The sequence below is a fragment of the Camelus bactrianus genome, chromosome 8 (assembly GCF_048773025.1).
Source record: "Camelus bactrianus isolate YW-2024 breed Bactrian camel chromosome 8, ASM4877302v1, whole genome shotgun sequence".
Classification (NCBI taxonomy): domain Eukaryota; kingdom Metazoa; phylum Chordata; class Mammalia; order Artiodactyla; family Camelidae; genus Camelus; species Camelus bactrianus.
In genome coordinates, this window is record NC_133546.1 from 69,165,152 (window position 1) to 69,185,969 (window position 20,818).

General features: G+C 38.6%; 1 protein-coding gene across 1 annotated transcript in view; it reads left to right on the forward strand.

Moving 5' to 3' along the window:
* The first annotated feature begins 5,740 nt into the window (after positions 1-5,740).
* The window catches only part of TMEM30A (transmembrane protein 30A), a 33,764-nt gene continuing 18,686 nt past the window's right edge, over positions 5,741-20,818 (forward strand). Inside the window, exon 1 of the mRNA XM_010972815.3 lies at positions 5,741-6,156. Coding sequence (XP_010971117.1) covers positions 5,920-6,156 — 237 coding nt within the window. The 5' untranslated portion in view covers positions 5,741-5,919. The remainder of the gene's footprint in view (positions 6,157-20,818) is intronic.

Below are 20,818 nucleotides of genomic sequence, written 5' to 3' on the forward strand. Positions count from 1 at the left end.
AGAGATGGAACTGGTTACAGGGGCCCCTCTCCCTTTGAGCCACACCAAGTGCATCTTCGACCGACATTCAGATATTTTCTACTGTGTTCCACTGTCAATCTAAAGGTGGATTACTTGGTAGAGCAGAAGTTTCGCCAGCAGTCCACAGTCCAGCCTCTGCCAGGGCAGTTGGGTGATGGTTTCAGTGAAGTGGGGTGGAGATGACGGTGGGGTTGTGCTCTGAACCCTTTTATTTATCCACCTTGAGCCAGAAATGGTGGTCTGTGGTCATGGCCAATCCTAACTTAGCTTTGCCTTGTTGGGTTTCTCTTGTTCATTGTCTAAAGATAGATATATCAAAAAAGCAGGCAAGGATGATGTCTAAACAAAGAAGCCTTCCACAGGAAAGGTGCAGATACCAGGGGTCTTGCCCACAGGGCAATCTTTGGCTTTTCTTCTTGGAGGAGTGGAGCTCTTTGGTGCGCGTGGTTTCAGAGCACTGGCCCCAAATCTCTTTACTTCATGACTCCCCAGGAGAAGGGGTCTCAGGATTCCCCCCGTATTTGCTCAAATGGATTTGCTCCCTTTGAGCCCCGGGCTAGAGTCACTTCTAATGAGAACATGGGTAGAGAAACTGGAGTGACCTTCCTGGGCCCTGGGCTTGTTAACAAACTCTTTCCTTTTTCTTTCTTTAAATGTTATTAAAATTGATTTTTGAAATTTGTGTTCCATAAATCCCAAGACACCTGTGAAAGATGTCAAACACAGAGGTCTCTCTTCAACTGGGGCAGCCTTAGTGACTGCATGTCTCTGGGCACAGCAACATTTCCGCAGATAATGGTTGGAACCCGGTTCCCTAAACTTCCCAGATAACTTTTAAAAAATTATTTTATTTTATTTTTTTGTGGGGGAAGATAATTAGGTTTATTTATTTTTATTTTAGTTATCTTTTAATAGAGGTACTAGGGATTGAACCTAGGACCTCGTGCATGCTAAGAACATGCTCTACCACTGAGCTATACCCTCCCTGCCCAATTTTTTTTTTTTTTTTAAAGATAATCAGTCCTTTAGTTTCCCCTGGCATTATTTCCAGCATTTCTTTCAGAGATAAGCATCTTTAGGAGGAAAATCTTCTTTTATTTCTCTTCAGGAGTCCATTTGTCCCATTCTGCCCTTACATTGACCAGCACTGGTGTACAAAGCTGTCTCCCCAGTTTGACTGTAAGCTTCTCAAAGGCAGGACTTGCACATTAGTCACAGGGAAGACAAGATATTGGATAAATGTTTGCAAAAGGCACTGTAATTCCTTCTTCCAGCTGCCATGTCTTCTTTCCCCCCATCTCTTCACAGAACCTTTCCATGACCATAGCCACATTCTCAGTCTGGGTCTTTCTGGCTCCCACTGCATATTTCTTTCTCCTCCTTGAGAGCAAGAAATACACATAGTCAAAATGGCAGGGTGTTTCATAGACACTTAGTTGTTGAGTCAAATCACAGAGGGTTCCTCCATCAGCAGTAGGACCTCAGCCAGCGTGTTCGGTGCCAGATCTTCCTCACCAGACTGACCCAGCTGCTGATTCTTCCTTTGCAGGAGCCTCTGTGCCCATGGAAGGTTTCAGATGAGGAGTATCTGGATTAAACAAGAAAAGACTCAGTAATCACTGATTCTAAGAGAAGATATTCTCTCTGCAAGGACAAAGTGCCCTCATCTTATCAGAACACAGGATGGTCTATGCTAGCCTGACAAGAGCGATGTGTTCAGGCATTTTCAATTCACAAAGAGGCTAAGCACTGGTTCCCACATACAGCATTGTAGGCAGTGGGGAAAATGGACTACATAAGCAAACAAACCGAGTATCTCCCAGAAATGGAGGGTACCAGAGATCTCTGTTCCCAGGCAAGGGCATCCTGCTAAGACCTTGCTTGAGAAAAGGAACATGATCAGCCAGGATATACAGTTTTACATACCATTAATTGTAAGTGCAGTTGTAAGGTTCAGCTTTCTCTACATCCCTTTATTTTTGATTCAATTGTCTCCTGGGTGGGGAACCACAATATCACTTACACCTTAAGACCCATTTCCTTAGTCTAGCTTTTGACATCATAAAGAGGATAAGGTGAGGTACCTCCCCAGACCCCCTATAACTTCCTGTGCACACATCTTATATGGCGCTGACCTCATTCTATTTCAACTGTTTGTTGGCAATTGTTTCTCTCACTAAAATGTGAGTTCATTTGGAGTAGGTCAGGTTAGTTCCACAAGATTTATTGAATATCTTTTCTAACCTAGACACTGCCAGCTGTTGGAGACATAGAAACGAATAAACACTATCTCTGACTTTGAGAAGTTGGTATCTAGTAGGAAAGGCAGATGTAAATATATTTTTCAGTAGGTGCAAGGATAGAGGTATGTGTAAATTGCCTTGCTCCCAGAGAGCAGTTCTAATATCAGTTTGAGGGGACAAAAATTCCTCAAATTGGCTGCTGACCTGAATCTTGAAGTTTGAGTAGACAATTTCAATAGAGGAGGGGTCTGAATTCGGGGAGCAGTGGGTCGCTGCCTGGGTTTAGGAATCAAAGACAGTGAGTGCAGATAATTCCTCTCCGAAGATTCAGTGACAATTAAAATGATGTTGTGGAACAGTGTGTCGAACTCCTACCTTCTTCTTTGGTGTGCTCGTCAGAGGGAAATCCTAGGAAGTCTTGGTGTTTGTTGTCATAAATATTTCGTTCCAGTGACTAAAATGGAACTAATCAGGCTCAGTAAAAATTGACTTTCACATTTAAGCTCATCTTATTAAAGTCATCCTTCAAGAATATGTTAGTTATTTTAAAGCAATAAACGAGCAACTTGACAGGTAGCAGTGACCCAAGTGTTTCAAAAACAAAGCGTGATGCACTGCCTGCCACACCCGTTCCCTGCAGACTTCCAGTAATTTAAAACTTGGACTAGCGGCAAAATGTAAGTTAAAGGTAAGTCTAACGATAGTCCAAATATATGATTTATAAGGGATTAATTTTTTTGTTTGTTTTATGAAGGGGTGGTAATTGGGTTTATTCGTTTATTTCTATTTGGAGGAGGTACTGGGGATTGAACCTGGGACTTCGTCCATGTCAAGCATGCGCTCTACCACTTGAGCTGTACCCTCCCTCCAGGGGCTAATATTTTTAAACTTCTACTTTCTTATATCTCTTGATGATTCTCACAGAGTATGAAAAGTCTCTTTCCTCCACTGCCCTCCCTTTTTAAAAATAATTTCACTGTTACACATGTCACAGCTATCGGTTGGCTGTCAAAAAAGAAATTGTAACATCATATTAAAAGGGAACCCTTACCTATAACTGATGGCACCTATTGGAAAAATATATCCATGGGATGTAATCAGCTAAGGTTCTATATAGTGGCAGTCACAAAGTCTGAAGTCTCATAAGAATTATATTCTTTCATTTAAAGAAACTGTGGAATTATGAGAAATGAAACCTTATTTCCTTCCCAAGACAAAGTTCTTAGGCTGTCTACTAAGGAATTTTGGTGTCATTGTCTTTCCTCTAATGAGATTAACCATTAAAATATCTTGTTCAACTTGTATTTCTGATTACTGACTGTGGTTATTCATGAACTTGCAAAATCTTCATCACAACACCAATGACCTCAGGCTAAACAGACAATCTCTCAGTATGAGAAGGAAAGGATCTTCTTAAATGCCTAACTGAAAAAGTTTAATAACTACATTACATAAAAATAAGGAAAAGGTCAGCTTTAAAAGAAGTAATTTTTCAAAATCAGTTTGGATCAATCTCTGCTGCAATAAATATAAGAAATCAAATTTATTTTACTATTGACAAAAAGTTAATGGTAGTTGATCTAAGAAAGAAATGGAAAATTTTGAGCTAACCTGCGGTTTATAACTTGGGAGACAGTTTTTCAGACAGCTCTGAGAACTGTTCTGTCCGTTAGAGGTCAAACACAGTATATACGTTTTTGAGACAAAAAGTTATATGTAAAATGATGTATTGACAGTTTACACACTCCAGATCTGCACGTACAAAGGGAGTAGTGGGTCATCCTGACTCTTTGCAAGATGAAGAAGGAAGGTTATCTCCTAAGGAGATCTGGTTAATACAGATGCACAATATACACTAAAGGGGAGGGAGGATGCCAAAATGCGCAGAAAAAAATTTCATCTTCAAATTTTTCTTGTATTGCCATAAAATATGAATTTTCATTTCATCAATTTCCCCTTTTTGATCATTCATCTTTTAATAGAAAGCGCTAGGTGAGCTAACATTCGGTCTCTCGACGCCAGGGTGGTTGCTTTCCTGCTTGGGTCCAGCATGTCCCTGGATGTTGGGTTAATAGCCTGATTCTTTTTTTCCTTTTAGGAGGTTGTACAGCCACTGTGGAAAACAGTATGGAGGTTTCTCAAAAAACTAAAAATAGAACTCTCATACTACTCAGCAATGCCTCTCCTGGTTACATATCCCCTAAAACTGAGAACGCTAATTTGAAAAGATACATGCACCCCAATGTGCACAGCAGCATTATTTACAATCGCCAAGATATGGAAACAACATAAGTGGCCATCAACAGATGAATGGATAAGGAAAAGGTGTTACACACACACCCACACACACACCTACACACACACACACATACCATACTACTCAGTCATAAAAAAGAATAAAATGTTGCCATTTGCAGCAACACGGATGGACTCAGTATTATGCTAACTAAAATAAGTCAGAGAAAGACAAAGTATTGTTTGATATCACACATACATGTGGAATTAAAAATAAACTATCGAACATAACAAAAAAGAAACACTCACAGGGAACTAGTGGCTACCAGTAAGGACAGGGAAAGGAGGAGGGACAAGATAGGGGTAGCGGATTAAAAGGTACAGATTTTAATGTATAAAAAAAAGCTACAAGGATATATTGCACAGGGAACATAGCCAGTGTTTTATGAGACGCATAAACGGGGTCTAATCTTTAAAAATTGTGACTCACTGTGTTGTACACCTGAAACTTAATATTGTACGTTAACTATACGTCAATTAAAAAAACCTCAAAACAATGTGCAAAACCTAAACGTGTACACAGAAGATGCTTAAAGGAACGCGGAGTCCACTAATGTTAGAAAAATTAGTGAGAACAGCTCAATTAGGGACACGATAATAGGGTTAACCAAGTGACATGATTTAATGAGGACAAAAGGGTCACCGATCACGCATCCCACTTAATATTTATATTTGCGCCCTGAGTGAAGTTTTTTTTTTTTTTTTCAATTACAGAAAGTCGCGGTTTTTATAACTCAAGCAAACACTGTCAATCACACAAGGCTCAGGGTCCTTCGGTTTGGTCTTTTCAATGCTCCGATTACCTTCGAGGTAAAACAAAACCTGTCTGGCGCGGACGCCACCCGCTCCTGGGCCGACGTTGGTGGGACCTGAGACCCGGAACCGCCGTCGCCATGACACCGAAGATGCCGGGAGGCGTGGGCGAACAGAACCTCCCACTGTGGAGACAAGATGCGCCTATGGCGCAAGCGCGAGGCCTCTGCGCCCCTCCCCCAGGGCCGCGCATGCGCAAACGTAGCTTCACGCTCTATGGTTAGAGGCCCTCACTTTGTCGTCACAGGGCAGATGATCAGGCTGCGTCCGCCTTTTCCCTCCCTCTTCCATCCTCCTCCCTTTCCCCCTCCCCTTGTCCCTCAGTCTTCTCCCTCCTTCCTCTCTCCCTCCCTCTGGCGTCCCCTGTCGACTCCCGCTTCCGGTCGGCGGCCGTCTGCGGAAGGGTGTCCCGCCTCTTCCGCCTTCACAGCGGAGGTGGCGGCGGCGGCGGCGGCGGCGGCGGCGGCGCCTGCGCTTCTGTCAGGGCCAGCAGGCGGGTTTCCTGGGCGGTCCACCTGCGCGTCGCGGAGCCGCGCCCTGGGGGTCGATGGCGATGAACTATAACGCGAAGGATGAAGTGGATGGTGGGCCCCCGGGTGCTCCTGGGGGCACCACTAAGAACCGGAGACCGGATAACACGGCCTTCAAACAGCAACGGCTCCCGGCTTGGCAGCCCATCCTTACGGCTGGCACGGTGCTACCTACCTTCTTCATCATCGGCCTCATCTTCATCCCCATTGGCATCGGCATCTTCGTCACCTCCAACAACATCCGCGAGATCGAGGTGAGCGGAGGGGAGGCAGCGGCGGTGGGACTTGGCGGCGTTGCGGGGGTGAGGGGTCCTCCCGTCTGCCCCACTCCTTCCTGGGCTGCCGGGACCGGCGGGCCCCGCCCTCCCCCACCTCTCTCCCTCGGGTTCTTCTTTCACTTTCTGCGAGTTTTCGGAATTTGCAGTTTTGCCCGCGCTTCCTCTCGCTATTTACACGTTACAGAGGGAGTGAAATGTATGGAGAGTGTGGGTGAGGGGAAGAACGCCCCTTTGGTGGGCGGTTTGTGTGGTATGAACCTCCAGCGGAGGTTCAAAGAGAAAAAAAAAGAAAAAGAAAAGTGGAAAGAAGTTTCGTGGAGATGAAACTCCAGGAGAATTGGCACGGTCAGAGTGTTATTACCTGTGTGGGGATTATCCCAGGACACGGAAATTAACACTTTAGCCATTGTTGGGGAAAGGATCCAGAGTCATAGAGGCACTGATGATTTTTATGTGAAGCTGTCATGTTAGCAGATCACACATTGCGACCTATGACCGAAGTGTGAACAGTACCTTTCATTTTGAGCTGTTAGATGCTTTTAGTTGTAGGACATGATACCGGTAAAAGGTTACCTGAAACTTCAATTCCGGTTTTGCTTTTAGGCTACATTGATTAATAACCATGCCCTACATTCGCGCTAGTTGCCCCCCCCCCCGAGTTTAAACTTTTTAAAAAAATCAATGACCACACACAGAGAAATATTTGTGGATAGCTTACTGAACATTTTACTGATATAAGACAGGATATATAACTTGGGGGAGCATTTTTTTAAAATTGAAGTATAGTCGGTTTACAATGTGTTAATTTCTGGTATACAGCATAGTGATTCAGCTATACATATATACATAATTCTTTTCATATTTTTTATTATAGGCTATTACAAGGTATTGAATATAGTTCCCTATGCTATATAGTAGACCGTTGTTGTTTATATGTTTTATTTATAGTAGTTAGTATCTGAAAATTTTGAAATCCCTCCAACCCCCCCACTCCCCATTCCCCACTAGTAACCATACATTTGTTTTCTATGTCTGTGAGTCTGTTTCTGTTTTGTAAATAAGTTCACTTGTCTCATTTTTCTAGATTCCACATATAAGTGATATCATGGTATTTTTCTGGCTTACTTCACTTAGTATGAAAGTCTCCAGGTCTATCCATGTTACTGCAAATGACATTATTCTTGTTTATGGCTGAGTACTATTCCATTGTGTATGTATTCACTGGATAACTTTATCCAGTTATCTGTTGATGGACATTTAGGTTGTTTCCACGTCTTGGCTATCGTAAATAGTGCTGCTATGAATATTGGGGTGCATGTATCTTTTCGCATTAGAATTTCCTCCAGCTATATGCCCAGGAGTGGGATTGCTGGATCGTAGGGGAAGGTTTTTTTTTTTTCAGTTTCTTAAGGAATCTCCATACTGGTTTCCAAAGTGGTTGCACCAGTGGGGAAGCACCTTGACTTCTGTCAGAGAAGCAATCATAATATCTTCACCTGTCTGCAGTGGTGAACCATAGGTTGATACATGATGTAAATACTTTGTGTAGATGTCCAGTGTTAAACATCTGTGTGTTCTCTTTTCTTGAATATCTGAGAGTATTTGTATCTGTTTGAAAGGACAGGTACTGGTACCAGGTTCTCTTGCTTTCTTTTGTTCTATCAGATTATGTCACTTTTTCCCCCTCTAATTTTATTAAATACCTTTAAATTTATGCATGTGATTTAATAGAACTTTTAGAGAAATCTTATTTCAACTACAGGAATAGGCGTAAAAGTACCTACTTTCTAGTTTAATTTACAGTGTTACCTGTAAAAGCAAAATCTTTTTTTAATTGTACAGTGCTCATTTCTGTGTTAATAATAAGAATAGTATCTACAGCAGAGTTTTTAAAACTCTAAAAATTTATTTACTAAAATTTACTAAAAATTTATTTTCAGTTTAATAGCTAGAGAAAGTATCACAATATGTCTTTTCAGCAAATATTTTTGTTTTATGATTTTTATCTCCCTAGTAGTCCTTCAGATGTAGTACTTCTTGTTCCCCAACCACACCAGGACCACACATATCAGGATATGAGCAAAGTGGTGTAATGCAAGGACCTTAGGCTCTAGGCTGGGTTCCAACTCAGCCACTAACTAGCTCAGTTTCTTGGAAAACAATCTCTCTGAGCCTCAGTTCCTCACCTGTAAAATAGGTAAATAATAATGCTTACTTTGTGAAATGTGAGAATTAGAAACAATAGAGATAATATTCCTGGCACTAAGTTTGTACAATAGTTATTGTTATGATCCCTGGTCAGGAGATGAGAAATGGAGTCAGACAGGTGGATATTTGCTAGTAAACTAGAAGAGTATTGTAAAATTGAGACAGAAACCAACCCAGATGTCTTGATTTCCAGTCTTAAGCTTTTACACTATACTAGGATCCTTACTGCAGTGTTAGTGTTTAAGTAGAAGAAAATAATTTAACATTAGAAGTTTCATCATCTTATTTAAACTTCTTAGGATACTAAGAATTAAAGTAGCAATAGTTTGGAATTTTATATAAGGAGCATTTACTAAATTATTGGGACACAACTGTCAATATTTACTATACTATGAATATAAATGTTTACTTTCTTTAAAACTTTGGGATTCTGAAATAAAATAAGGTTCTTCACACTAAGTAGTTGGTGAAATGGGAATTTCTTAAACAGTTCTGATCTGTGTAATTCTGATTTCAGGTTGCCCAAAGAGTCTGCTGCAGCTTGATCTAGTTAAAAGGGCACAAGGCTGGAGGTGATCTTAGGCATATTTCTGAGTCTTGATTTTAATGTTACTGGAAGAGCCAAAAGATCCAGACTCGGTGGTCTGTAAGAGGCTGTACACTCTTAACATTCTATGACTTCCAACTTTAATGTGATTTAAAGAAAAATGCTGCATATTCAAATTTTATCACCTTTGGAACCAGCGGAAATGAAAATCAGGAATGATTAGGAATTTTGTACCAATGCTGACATACAGTTGTGCAGATAGAATAATTAAAAAAAAAATTGTTGAATACGTAGAGAACTGATTCTGAATAGGGTCTGGAGTTATAAGAAAAACCTAGGGAGCTTTCCCGAAACACACATTTGTTTCTGACTGCTCTCCACCCTTTCTCAGCCACTGGTTTAGTTTATGTTAAGGGTTATTAAAAGTAAATGTGTAATGAGAAGTTCTTACCAACATTCACTTCTATGCTGTAAGTTGCTCACACCTCTTTAGCTTATTTCTTCATTTCTGAACATTTCAAGAACTTTCATTGCTGTAATACATCAGATTCCTAAGCCAAAGGAGAACTCGTCAAATCAGGATGCTTTTGTAATATTGCTTAAAGTGCTAAGATCAGAAATCCAAACTTTTTAGGTATAAAAATCAGTGGATCTTCACCCTTTTCCCAGAGATTTTTTTACAAAAAATTTACTTTTCTTGTAAATCACATTGGGCTCTCCCAAAAAGGGTGTAGAAAGGTATTTCAAAATGTTAATGCTTCTATTTAGCAGTATATCTCCTCCCCATCATTAGGTTTATATATCTTGTTTATTTGGTTTTTAAGATTTTCCATGAGATAATAAAATGAAGTTGTGAGAAAATTAAAGTTGTTAATTTTATCATTCATAAGAAAATATTTTAAATATTTAATATTTAACACTAAGATTTAATATCTTCACTTTTTATTAGCGAGGAATGAATATTTTCTTTAATTTGGTAATTGTAGGAGTCAGGCATATCTTTCCACACAAAGGTAATGTTTACTTAGTCTAAAGCCCTTGTTGGTGAGGCTGAGGTAATAATTGAATAGGGCTAACTTGACAGAGACTAGGTGTGTAATTTCACACATTTATCAATGTGAAGTTGCGTAGTTGTAAATTAATGTTTAGAATCAGATGAGGACATTATTCAATGTGATATACAGCATAAATTTAAAAGCCAAACATTTACTTCAAATTAATATTGCCAAAAATGTTCAAGACACATTTTTATTAAATTTTAGTGGATTAGCACCGCCACCCCCATGCACACATGTTTGATTGAGAAACCCCAGCTCTCTTCTTCACCTTATTATTGTTTGATTTATTGCCCTCAATTATTTAATCCTGGTTATTTTCTGTTTCCCTAGTTTCTGATAAAAATAAATTTTTATCTTTTGTTTTTACTCCTGTGTAACTTGGATTCTTAGAGTCTAAGATTTAAAGAGGATCTTCTGTATTTAGTATTCTTGTTTATACTTAGCCTATAGTTAAGAGTCAAGGAAGAATAAGTTGCTTTGTAGAAATGATTGCTAAAAATAAGGCAGTGTATGTTAAGAAGTGTAAAGATTTTAATATTCAAATGAATTGCAGTTGCTTAGAAGCTGACCCTTGGAAATTAAGAGGTTTGATTAGTGTTTTTATTTGTTTCTCACCTAACTTCAGTACTTAGGGCATGACAAAGTGAATATGGCTAGCCAGACCATTTTTCTAAGTCCCAGGAACTGAGAATGGTTTTACATATGAACATTTGCAATTGAATTTGATGATAGGGAACACTAACTTTCAGCCCTAATTATGTGAAATGCTGCCCCCCCAAAGCAATTTTATTCTTATTAGTAGACCTGTGTTACCAGAAAATTGTTCACAATTATTATATTTTGAATTTCATCAATAAAAGTTCGTGCAAATTTGTTTTCTGTTATATAAGAACCTACAAAATACTAATTTTGATCTTGCCTCTTGGTTTGCAAAGCCTGTAAACTATTTGCTTTCTGGCCCTTTACAGAAAAGAATTTCCTGCCCTTGACTTAAGAGTTTTAAAGAAACATACTGGCACATTGAGCATTTGTTACAAAAATAGCAGTGTTTAATTTATACACTCTAATCCTCAATAATCTTTTCAAGGTAGGTATAGTGATGACTAATAATTGCTTGTGTCCTACCTTGAGAATACTTTAGCTAAATTTACCATTAATCTTGGCTCAGGTATTATTATTCATTTCTTTGTCACAGTCATATAAAGTGCAAGCAACTAAAGAAATTTTTACTTTGGTTCCCTCTTGTCCTCATTAGCGCCTCGAGAAATCTCAAATAATCCTTTTTTATTTTTATCTTTTTAAAAAAATTTTTATCTTTTAAAGATAAATTCTTTAGTGTGGAATCATTAGTTCAAAGGAGTGCTTAAAAATGCTGTTTTTAATTTAATCTAATTAATACTTAAAATGATTTACCTTATTACTCAGCATTTTGTTGAGTGACCTGTTTAGATCTTACATTGATTTCCTTTAAGACAGATTTACATTCAAAAATGGAAGTGTTCCGGTTCTTATACAGGGTAAAAAATTGCATGTCCTTCAGATTCCTCCTTCCCCACCGCGTTAAATTCAGTCAGGTTCTTAGAAATGGGATGCATTTTTAGAATTACTAAGAAGAATTGCCAATTTGCCAATTTGTTTTAGGAGAACAATGACAGTAGTAGCAAAACAAAGCTGAGAAACATGATAACTCTTAAAACGAATCTAGTCATCTCCATCTGTTGTTCTGTTTTGCCCCTGGTTCTTTGTTTTGAGGTTAAGCTTTCAGGAAGGTCTCCAGCTTATCATTGTGTTCTGCACTGTGTCTTGTATGCTTTTGACATTTAATAAGTATTAATTTTTAAAAAGAAGGGAACTGTAGTTCCTTTCCCACCTGGTAGCCTCTTTCTTTCTAGGATAAGTTGTGAACTATTATTTTAGTATAAGCTTTATTTTCCTGCTTTTATTGAAGTTATAATTGACAAAAACTGTATATATTTACAGTGTTTATTATGATGACTTGATATATATGTTGTGAAATGATCAGCATAATAAAGCTGATTAAAATGTCCATCACCTCCATAGTTACCCTTTTTTTTTTTCGTGGTGTGGTGAGAACACTAAAGATCTACTTTCTTATTAAAAAGACAAGTGATAACAAGTGTTGGTGAGGGTGTAGAGAAAAGGGAACTTTAGTGGAATGTAAATTAGTACAGCCATTATGGAAAACCGTGTGGAGATTCCTCAAAAAGTTAAAGTACAGAACAGCCGTAAGATGTAGCAATCCCAGTAGGTATATATTTAAAGGAAATGAAATCAGTATCTTGAAGAGAGATATCTGCACTCCCATGTTAATTAACTTTACTCTTTTACTCAACAGATTTTATTACAACCTGGACTTTAGTTCAGGCTACCCTTGAATTTTAGCTGATAAAGGATACAGTGGTTTTTCAATGGTAAAAATTCATAGACTGAGTTAAATTGATCAAGAATTTTAATCAATATTGAGCATTTTCTGTATGCAAAGTCCTGTGGGCATAGTGGGTGACAGAGAAGAGCCTGCACACAGGATCTTTTTTTTTTTAAATGCTCAAGCAGAGAGCCCTCTTAAGGAGCTTGAACCTGGAATCTTGGGGGAGATGAAACATACACATAAAAGGAAAGCTAAGCGTTGCTAGATGAGTGGCACAGACAGAGTACGCCTTAGTTCAGAGAAGACAGGATCACACCTGTCTCTAATAACCATGGAAAACTGGTGGAGGTGGGCTTTGAGCTGGAACTTGAACGATAAATAACACTTCTAAAGAGGAGCTTGAATGTATTCCAAGAAAGAAGATTAATATGAGCAAAGTTGTAGTGACAGGAAATCAAAAGGTGTATAGAGAAAATAGGAGTAATGGCAAATAAGCTGGTGCCAGGTTGTGGATAGACTGGGTATTTGATAATGAGTGTGTGAAACTGGGGCAGTGAAATGATGAGCACAGTATGTATCAGTTAGGTTTGGGTTTGCTATGTTTTCTAAGGGATTTTACACAAGATTTTCATTCTGGTGTAAAATCCCTTAGAAAACATAGTTCCTGGCTAGTATGGAGGCTCTGTTTTACTGAGTCCTCCCTCTGTCTACTGCTGTGCCGTTCTTAGGGATTGACTCCCATGCTCACAGTCCAGAAAGGAGGCTAGAGTTCTGTTGTCACATCCTTTTCCAGGCAGCAGTGTGGAAGAAGAGATGAAGAATCAGGCCTTTAAAGGAAGGTTCTTGGAAGTGCACCATACCACCTCCACATAGTGACAAGTCCACACGAGCTGTAAGGGAGGCTGGGAAATGTGGTCTTTATTCTGGTAACAGGGTCTTGGCTAGTAATTGAGAGTGTCATACTGTGGAAGAAAGGTAGCGGGCAATTGGAGTGGAGGGGTTGGTCGTGAATAGCCTCTGGAAACACGGGCTGTATATGGGAAGATTTATCTGGTGGAAGTCTGTTATGTTGGCTGGATGGGAGCTAAAGCATCTGTGTGTGAGCGTTAAGTAGTTTAGACATTAAATAATGATTGCAGCTTTATAGTGGTTTCAAGTTTACTATTGACTTGAACTTGATTTCATAGTGAAAGGCATGTGTTGTTTTGCACATGAAAAGCAAATCCGTTGTATGGCTTTGCTAACTTTTTAAAAACAAGTTATAGATGGAATATTGAATATGATGACCTTTCTCTTATTTTCTTCAGCCTTTCCTTTTTCCTTCTCTGTTCAGTATATAAATATATTTCCATTTCTCTTAAAAAATGAAAACATCCTATGTTGGTTCTATTTAATAATAAAAATATTAATAATGGCTAACATTTGAGTGTTTACTAAGAATTTTACATTCACATGTCATTTGATATAATGAGACTTCTAAAGATAATGCTGTTATTCTGTGTTTTTTTTTTTAAAGGGAGACACTGAATCTGAGATGAAGTCATTTATTTAGTCATATAACTGGAGTTCAACTCCTAGGCCTCTGACCTCTTGTTTTGTTTTCTCTATTTTTTCTTTTTCCACACAGCCTGTTTGGAAGGAAGGGTCCACACTCATTGATGATGTTCATTCCGTCTCCCATGAACTCAGTCTGTATCTGAAGTATGTTAGACGGTGGGAGGTGCTATGAAGATGAATATTCACATTCAGGAAGGGGAATAGGAAGGGTCTAAGTAAGGATGGTTTCCAGTTTTAATAGAGTAGTCAGGGAAACCTTCAGTATAGTGGTATTTGAGTAAAGGTTTAAAAGAGGTGAAGGAGTGAACCATGTTGATATCTGAAGGAGGACTGTTCCAGGCAAAAGGAATAATAAGAATAAATGTGACGAGTGTGCTTAGTAGGATGTTTGAGGAAGGCAAAGAGGCCAGTGTGGCTGGAGCAGACTGAGAAGTCGAGGTGATACTAGAAGATGATGTTAGAGAGGTCAAGTAGCAGGGTGCACATCACATGGGCCACTACAGTTGTCCCTCTGTATCTGGAGGGTTAGTTCCAGGACCCTGGTGGATACCAAAATCTGAGGATGGTCAAGTGCCATATATAAAATGATGTAGTATTTCACATACAATCTATGCACATCCTCCTGTATATTTTAAATCATCTCTAGATTATGTATAATAGCCAATACAATGTAAATGTTATGTAAGTAGTTGCTGGCTGTGCAGCAAATTCAAGCTTTGGTTCCCTCTTGTCCTCATTAGCGGAATTTTTTAAATTGAATACAGTAGACCCTTGAAAAACTCAAGAGTTAGCCTGCTCCCATCTAGATCTGTTTATAATAATTTTATAGTTGGCCCTCCACATCCCTGGTTCTGCATTCACAGATTCAGCCAACCTCCCATCTTGTAGCACTGCAGTATATGCTTACTGGAAAAAATCCATGTAAGTGGACCCATGAAATTCCAAACTGTTTTGTTCAAGGATCAACCATATTTTTTATCTGTGGCTGGTTGACTTCGTGGATGCGGAATGAGCAGACGTGTAGGGCCAGCTGTATCAGGATTTTGGCTTATACATTCAGTGTAATGCGAAGCCACTGAAAAGTTTTACTCAGATAGGTGACATGATCTTAGGACAGTCACGCTGGCGATGCTGTGGAGAATATTACCTGCGGAATAAGAGTAGTAGCAGTTAATTCAAGCAAGAGATGATGGTGTCCACAGTATAACGGTTGCAGTGAAAAGCAGTTAGATTTAGGATATATTACAAAAGTAGAGGTAATAGAATTTTCTCATTGTAGTGGATGTGTGGGGTGTGAGAGAAATTGTAGAATCAGAGATAACTTTAAGATATTTTGGCCTGCATTGGAAGGATAGAGTTGTAATTTTGTAACCAAGCAAGGGCTTGTGTGCCCAGGTTGCAGAAAGCCAAACTCATGACAGCAAGTGTTTGCAGCAAGTAGGGGTTTATTTGCAGGGCACCAAACAAAGGAGTGGGTGACAAGTCACAGATCCACTCCGACTTGGTCTTTGAGTTAGGGATGTTTTAAAGGGGAAGAACGAAGAAACTGGGATTAATCATTGTCTTGTGACATTTCTTAATCATGGTTTCAGGAATCAGGATATCTTTGGTTTACAGTTCTCTTGCCAGGTGGTCTATGGCTTGGGGGTCTGTAGGCTCATCTTACCCTGGAGAAACAGCTCAAGTTAGTATGTTAATGAAATCTACAACAGCAGTTTTTGGATGTTAAGGATGTTATCCACAGCAGCAGTCTTAGCCATCTGACTCTGTTAATTAGTTTTCAGTTAGCACAGGATTGAGGTCAGGGGGAACAAGAAAGGGAATAAAGTTTTGGATAGAGAGATTAATCATTAACTCAGTAAGAGAACGTGTTTATCAAGATGGGCAAGACTGGAGAGAAAGTTTTGGCCTGATGGTAGGAGGCTGGCAGGGTGAGAAGCTGAATAAGGAGTTATGTTTTTGACTTTTTACCATGAAATGCCTTTTAAACCTCCAAGCTGGAAATAATAAGTAGATAGTTGAATATGTGAGCCTAGAGTTTAGAGGGAAGGTTGAGTATGGGGTTAAACATTTTGAGGATTAATCAGCATAGATGATACATAAAGGCATAAGATGGAATGATTATAGGTCAAAAGAAAAGCGGGAATTTCTAAAGACAGCCTTGAGTCACTCCAGTGTTTATAGAGGTGGGGAGACAGGAGGAACTAGCAAAGGGGACTGAAAAGGAGCAGCCAGTGAGGTAGGAGAAAAATCAGAGGAGCCTGGTGTCCTGGAAGCTAGTTTTAAGGAAGAGCATGTGAACAACCATGCCCAGTGTTGCTGCTGATAGTTCACATAAATGGAGGACTGAGCTGACCTTCGAGTTCACAGCCTGAACAGTCTCCGTGAACTTGTCTTACGGTGAATGACATCACCATCCACGTGGGTTTTCAAGCCAGAAACCCTGGAAGTCAAGCTAAACTTACTTGTTATCACCCTATCACTCCATCGCTAGGCACTGAGTTCTGTAGATTTTACTTTCTCTATATTGTTTGAATCTTTTTTTCCCATTTCCACTGCCTTTTTCTTAGTTTATCTTAACATTTCTGACCTGGATTATGCAGTAACATTCTGTTTTTCTTCAGTCTTTCTGCACGTTACTACCAGAGTGATCTTTTTAAAAAGCTAATCTGAGTATTTCATTCCCTTGCGTAACATTTCTCCTATGGCTCCCTCTGGCATTCAGGATGATGTTCAGACCCCTTACCCTTAACGTGGAACGTAGTTTTCTTCATGACAGGCTGCTTTCTGTTCCTCTGGCCTCATCCCCTAGCACTCCCCTGCCCTTTGCTCTAGCCACAGGAAACTAATGTAGTTTACAGAATGTGGCATGCTGCTAGATCAACCTGAAATGTCCTTCCTTTTCTTGGTTCTAACATGGTTGTCAAATTTTATTCCTGTCAACACTACGGAAAGTCTTCCCTGATTTCTCCCCTTTCCCACCTGGTATATGTGGATGCTTCTCTCAGGTTCCATAAGTACTAGCTTATGGCCTGTCATAACATCATCAAATTATATTTTTAAATTATTGATTGACTTGATTTTGTGTCCCACTAGTATGTAAATTCTTTTGTGACATGAATAATGTATTTTTCCGTTATGTATTCCCATCCTGTAACAGGGCTTAGCATCTAATAGAGATCTGAAATATTTGAATGAATGAATGAAACTCAGTGGGTATATTCAAGGAATTTTACAACAGTTTATTGATGATCTGAATAGTATTGTGGGTCTGAAGGAGTTACTAAAATTAGCCAAGGAAGATGCCATATACTGTTAAGATGAGATGTGTATAGCTATGATATCCACCCATATCTAAAGGTAAAACAGATTTGCTCATTGAACAGTAATTCAGAACAGTAAACATTTAGCAAACAGATTGACTGGCAAATGTTTAAGCAAAAGAGGGAGTGCATGATTTAAAAAATGGCATGAAATACCCCCACCCAGATTTTTTTGATGTTTATTTTAGAAGAAAGTACTGTTGTATACTTACTATGAAAAATTGGAAACCATAGACCAACCTCCAGTTACATGAATTTGTAGTTTAATTTGTAAAATTAATTAAAATATAAGATTGATTATATGACATTATAACATTTAATAACATTATTTATCAATATACTGAGTAAATTGCTATTCTAAGTTCTCAGGTCTCAGTATATATGGTTAAATTTAGTTTTCAGAAAGTTTTTAGAAATTATTTTTACTTGATTTTTAAAAAGGTAGAATGTACTTTTCCTTCTCTCTTTTGAAAAACTGGCATAAAATCTCAGAGCTTAATCTGGAGTGAAAGCAATGAGAATCAAATTCAAGGATTCCTAGTATTTTACTAAAGAAGAATTGACACAACTTGGGGACTCATGCCAAGACTTTGAGCTTGGATGCTTGGGACCATGGTGGTACCACTTACAGGTATCAAAAGACCAAATTTGAGTGTGAGATTATGGGATTCAGTGAACCACCACCATTGATTTTTTTTATTTTTTTGAAGTAAAGTTTTTAGTGAAGCATTGCCCCCCAAGATTAACAAATCACGTATGTCTGGCTTAGTTTTCAAAAAGATCACCATGGATTTGAAATAGATAGAAGTGGTGAGAGTTTCAAGTGGGAAGAAAGAAACTCAGCCAAGTGAATACATCGAGGAATATAAAAATGGAACTGAGGTTAGAAATAAGGCCAGTGAGCATTTTGAGAGCGTAGTGTAATGCATGACACATGATCTGAGGCAGCAAGGTTATTCCCAGAAAGTAGCACTGGAGACAAAGGTAAAAGCCACTAATATTTGAAGATCAGTTATATGACTATACAAAAACAATATTTTATATGGAAAAGACCATGTATTTCTTCAAAGTAAAAGTCCTGTTTACTCATATTAGTTGCTTATTTGTTCCTTTGATCTACCCTTACATAGAGTGGAGCGTAATTAGCAAAGCCCTTTTCATCAGTTCTGTCCTAGGCAGTTTTTATAACTTGATACTTTAATAAGACTTTTAAGGGGTAAACTCAAACTTCATGTAGGAATTTTTTTTTATTTGTAGAAATGAGTTAAATGCCAGATATAAAAACTCTGTGTATGAAAATTTGTATTATAAAATTCTGTTTCAGACTCTAAAAGTTAAGATGGTCCTGGGATGGCATCTACCTCTCATAACAAAGTTGTTGTTTTTAATCTGTATTTTAGATGGAAACGCTGACGATTTGGTAGTACTGTTTAAAACATCAGCATATTCACAAATTGTGCCAATTTTATTTTTAAAGTACATCTTTTAGATTGACTTCCATATTTCTAAATTATTGTGTGGTGCATGTTATCCAAGATAATAGGAAGCAGCAGTGCAGTCTAATGGAAAGAACAGTAACTGTGAAGCTGGACAGATACAGTTCTATCACTGTCATGTATTGAATTGTGTCCTCACAAAAGATACATTGAAATCCTTACTCTTAGTACTTGTGAATGTAACTTTATTTGGAAATAGAGTCATTGCAGATGTAATCAAGATGAGGGTATTCAGATGGGCTCCTACCCAGTATGACTGGTGTCCGTATAAAAAGAGACAGGCACAGAGGGAAGGTGATGAGAAGACAGAGACAGAGGCAGAATTGTGTAACAGCAGAGGTGGTGTGATGCAGCTGCAAACCAACGAACAACAAGGAATGCCGGCCACTGGTAGAAGCTGGCAGGAGGCAAGGACAGATTCTCCTGAGTCTCAGAGGGAGAATAGCCCTGCTGACACCTTGAATTCAGACTTCTAGCCTCCAGAACTGTGAGAGAAGGAAGTTTTCTTGTTCTGAGATGCCCAGTTCTTGGTAAATTGTTTCAGTAGTCCTAGGAAACTAACACAGTCACATACCAGCTGATTGGTTTCGGACAGTCATTTAACCTCTGTATCTCAATTTTCTCTAAGTAAAAGATTACGAACTGTTCTGGCATGGGGCAGACATCTGGGAAATAATACCCAGCTATTCCATTGCTGTCCTTCCTTCAAAGATAGTTTGCATAACTAATTCATTCATTTATCATTTCCAAGTGTGAGATTGAGGCTTATTGATTGAATAAGTAGTAAACATCTTTTCTGTGGTTCCCATTCAGATTCTCTTTAAAAATTTCATTTATTTATTTTTAAATTGAAGTATAGTCAGTTTACAACGTGTCAATTTTTGATATGCAGCATGTTTCAGTCATACATATACATATGTATATTCCTTTTCATATTCTTTTTCATTATAAATTACTACAAGATATTGAATGTTCTATACAGAAGAACTTCTTGTTTATCTATTTTATATATAGTAGTTAGTATCTGCAAATACTGAACTCCCAATTTATCCCTTCCCAACCCTCTTTAGCCCTGGTCCCATCAGATTCTTTAACTTACAGAAAAATATAACAGATTTTATATGACCCATAGAATTTTATTAGGATGTAAAGGATTAAACTTGTTCTGTAGCTATCAGTTTAGAACTAAGCTTTTGATTTTTAAAAAACTAATATTCAAAAATAAAGCAGACTGATTTAAAAAAAAAAACAACTGCTAACTTTTAAGAGGCTCTAAATAAATTAGATACGTGTCAACTGAAGAAAAACACACAACCTGAAAGTTGTGAGTTAAGTTTTATTCAGGGATTTTACAGAGGACTATGGCCTGGGAGGCAGCCTCTCAGATAGCTTGAGGAACCACTCCCAAGAGATAAGGGAGGAGTCAAGATAATTTTTTGCCGGACTAATCACAAAGAACAGACATCTCAAGTTGTTAATGATTTTAGTGCTTTTCTAGATATGGGAAGATGCAAAAGTCTGGGTTCATTGAAATTATCCCTTAGATGTGCATTTAACTAACTAGGGCCAGTATCTAAAGGACTTGGTGCTTCCTGTTTTTCTCTGTCCTGTGTTCCCTAGGGCGCACCATTGGTGGGCAGCTGCAGTGCCTAATGGCTTGAAAAATCCTTGTAGAGCTGGGATGGTGGGTGACATTCCCTGTCCACATGTGGTTGTTTATTTCTTTTCTCCACCCCCTTTATCTGATGAGTGTTTTTGAGGGGAATTATTCCTTTATTTATGTATTATCTCTTTAAGAAAAAGCATTTGAAATACTGTTGAAATGTTCAGAACTCCAGAATGTCCTGCTGCCTTACTGGGTTGTATTCCTTTTACTTCTCCTCTTACTCTCACGTCCATACCCACCTTCTTTCCTTCCAAGGCCTGGGTTATTTATACAGATTACTTCATGTACCATCTTAGACTCTCAGTGGAAAAACTCGGTGCTGTCTCTCATTTTTGAGCCTTGAGTAAGAAGTAACTTGCGTTACTTCCTCTGAGGCAAGAACGTGGACAACTGC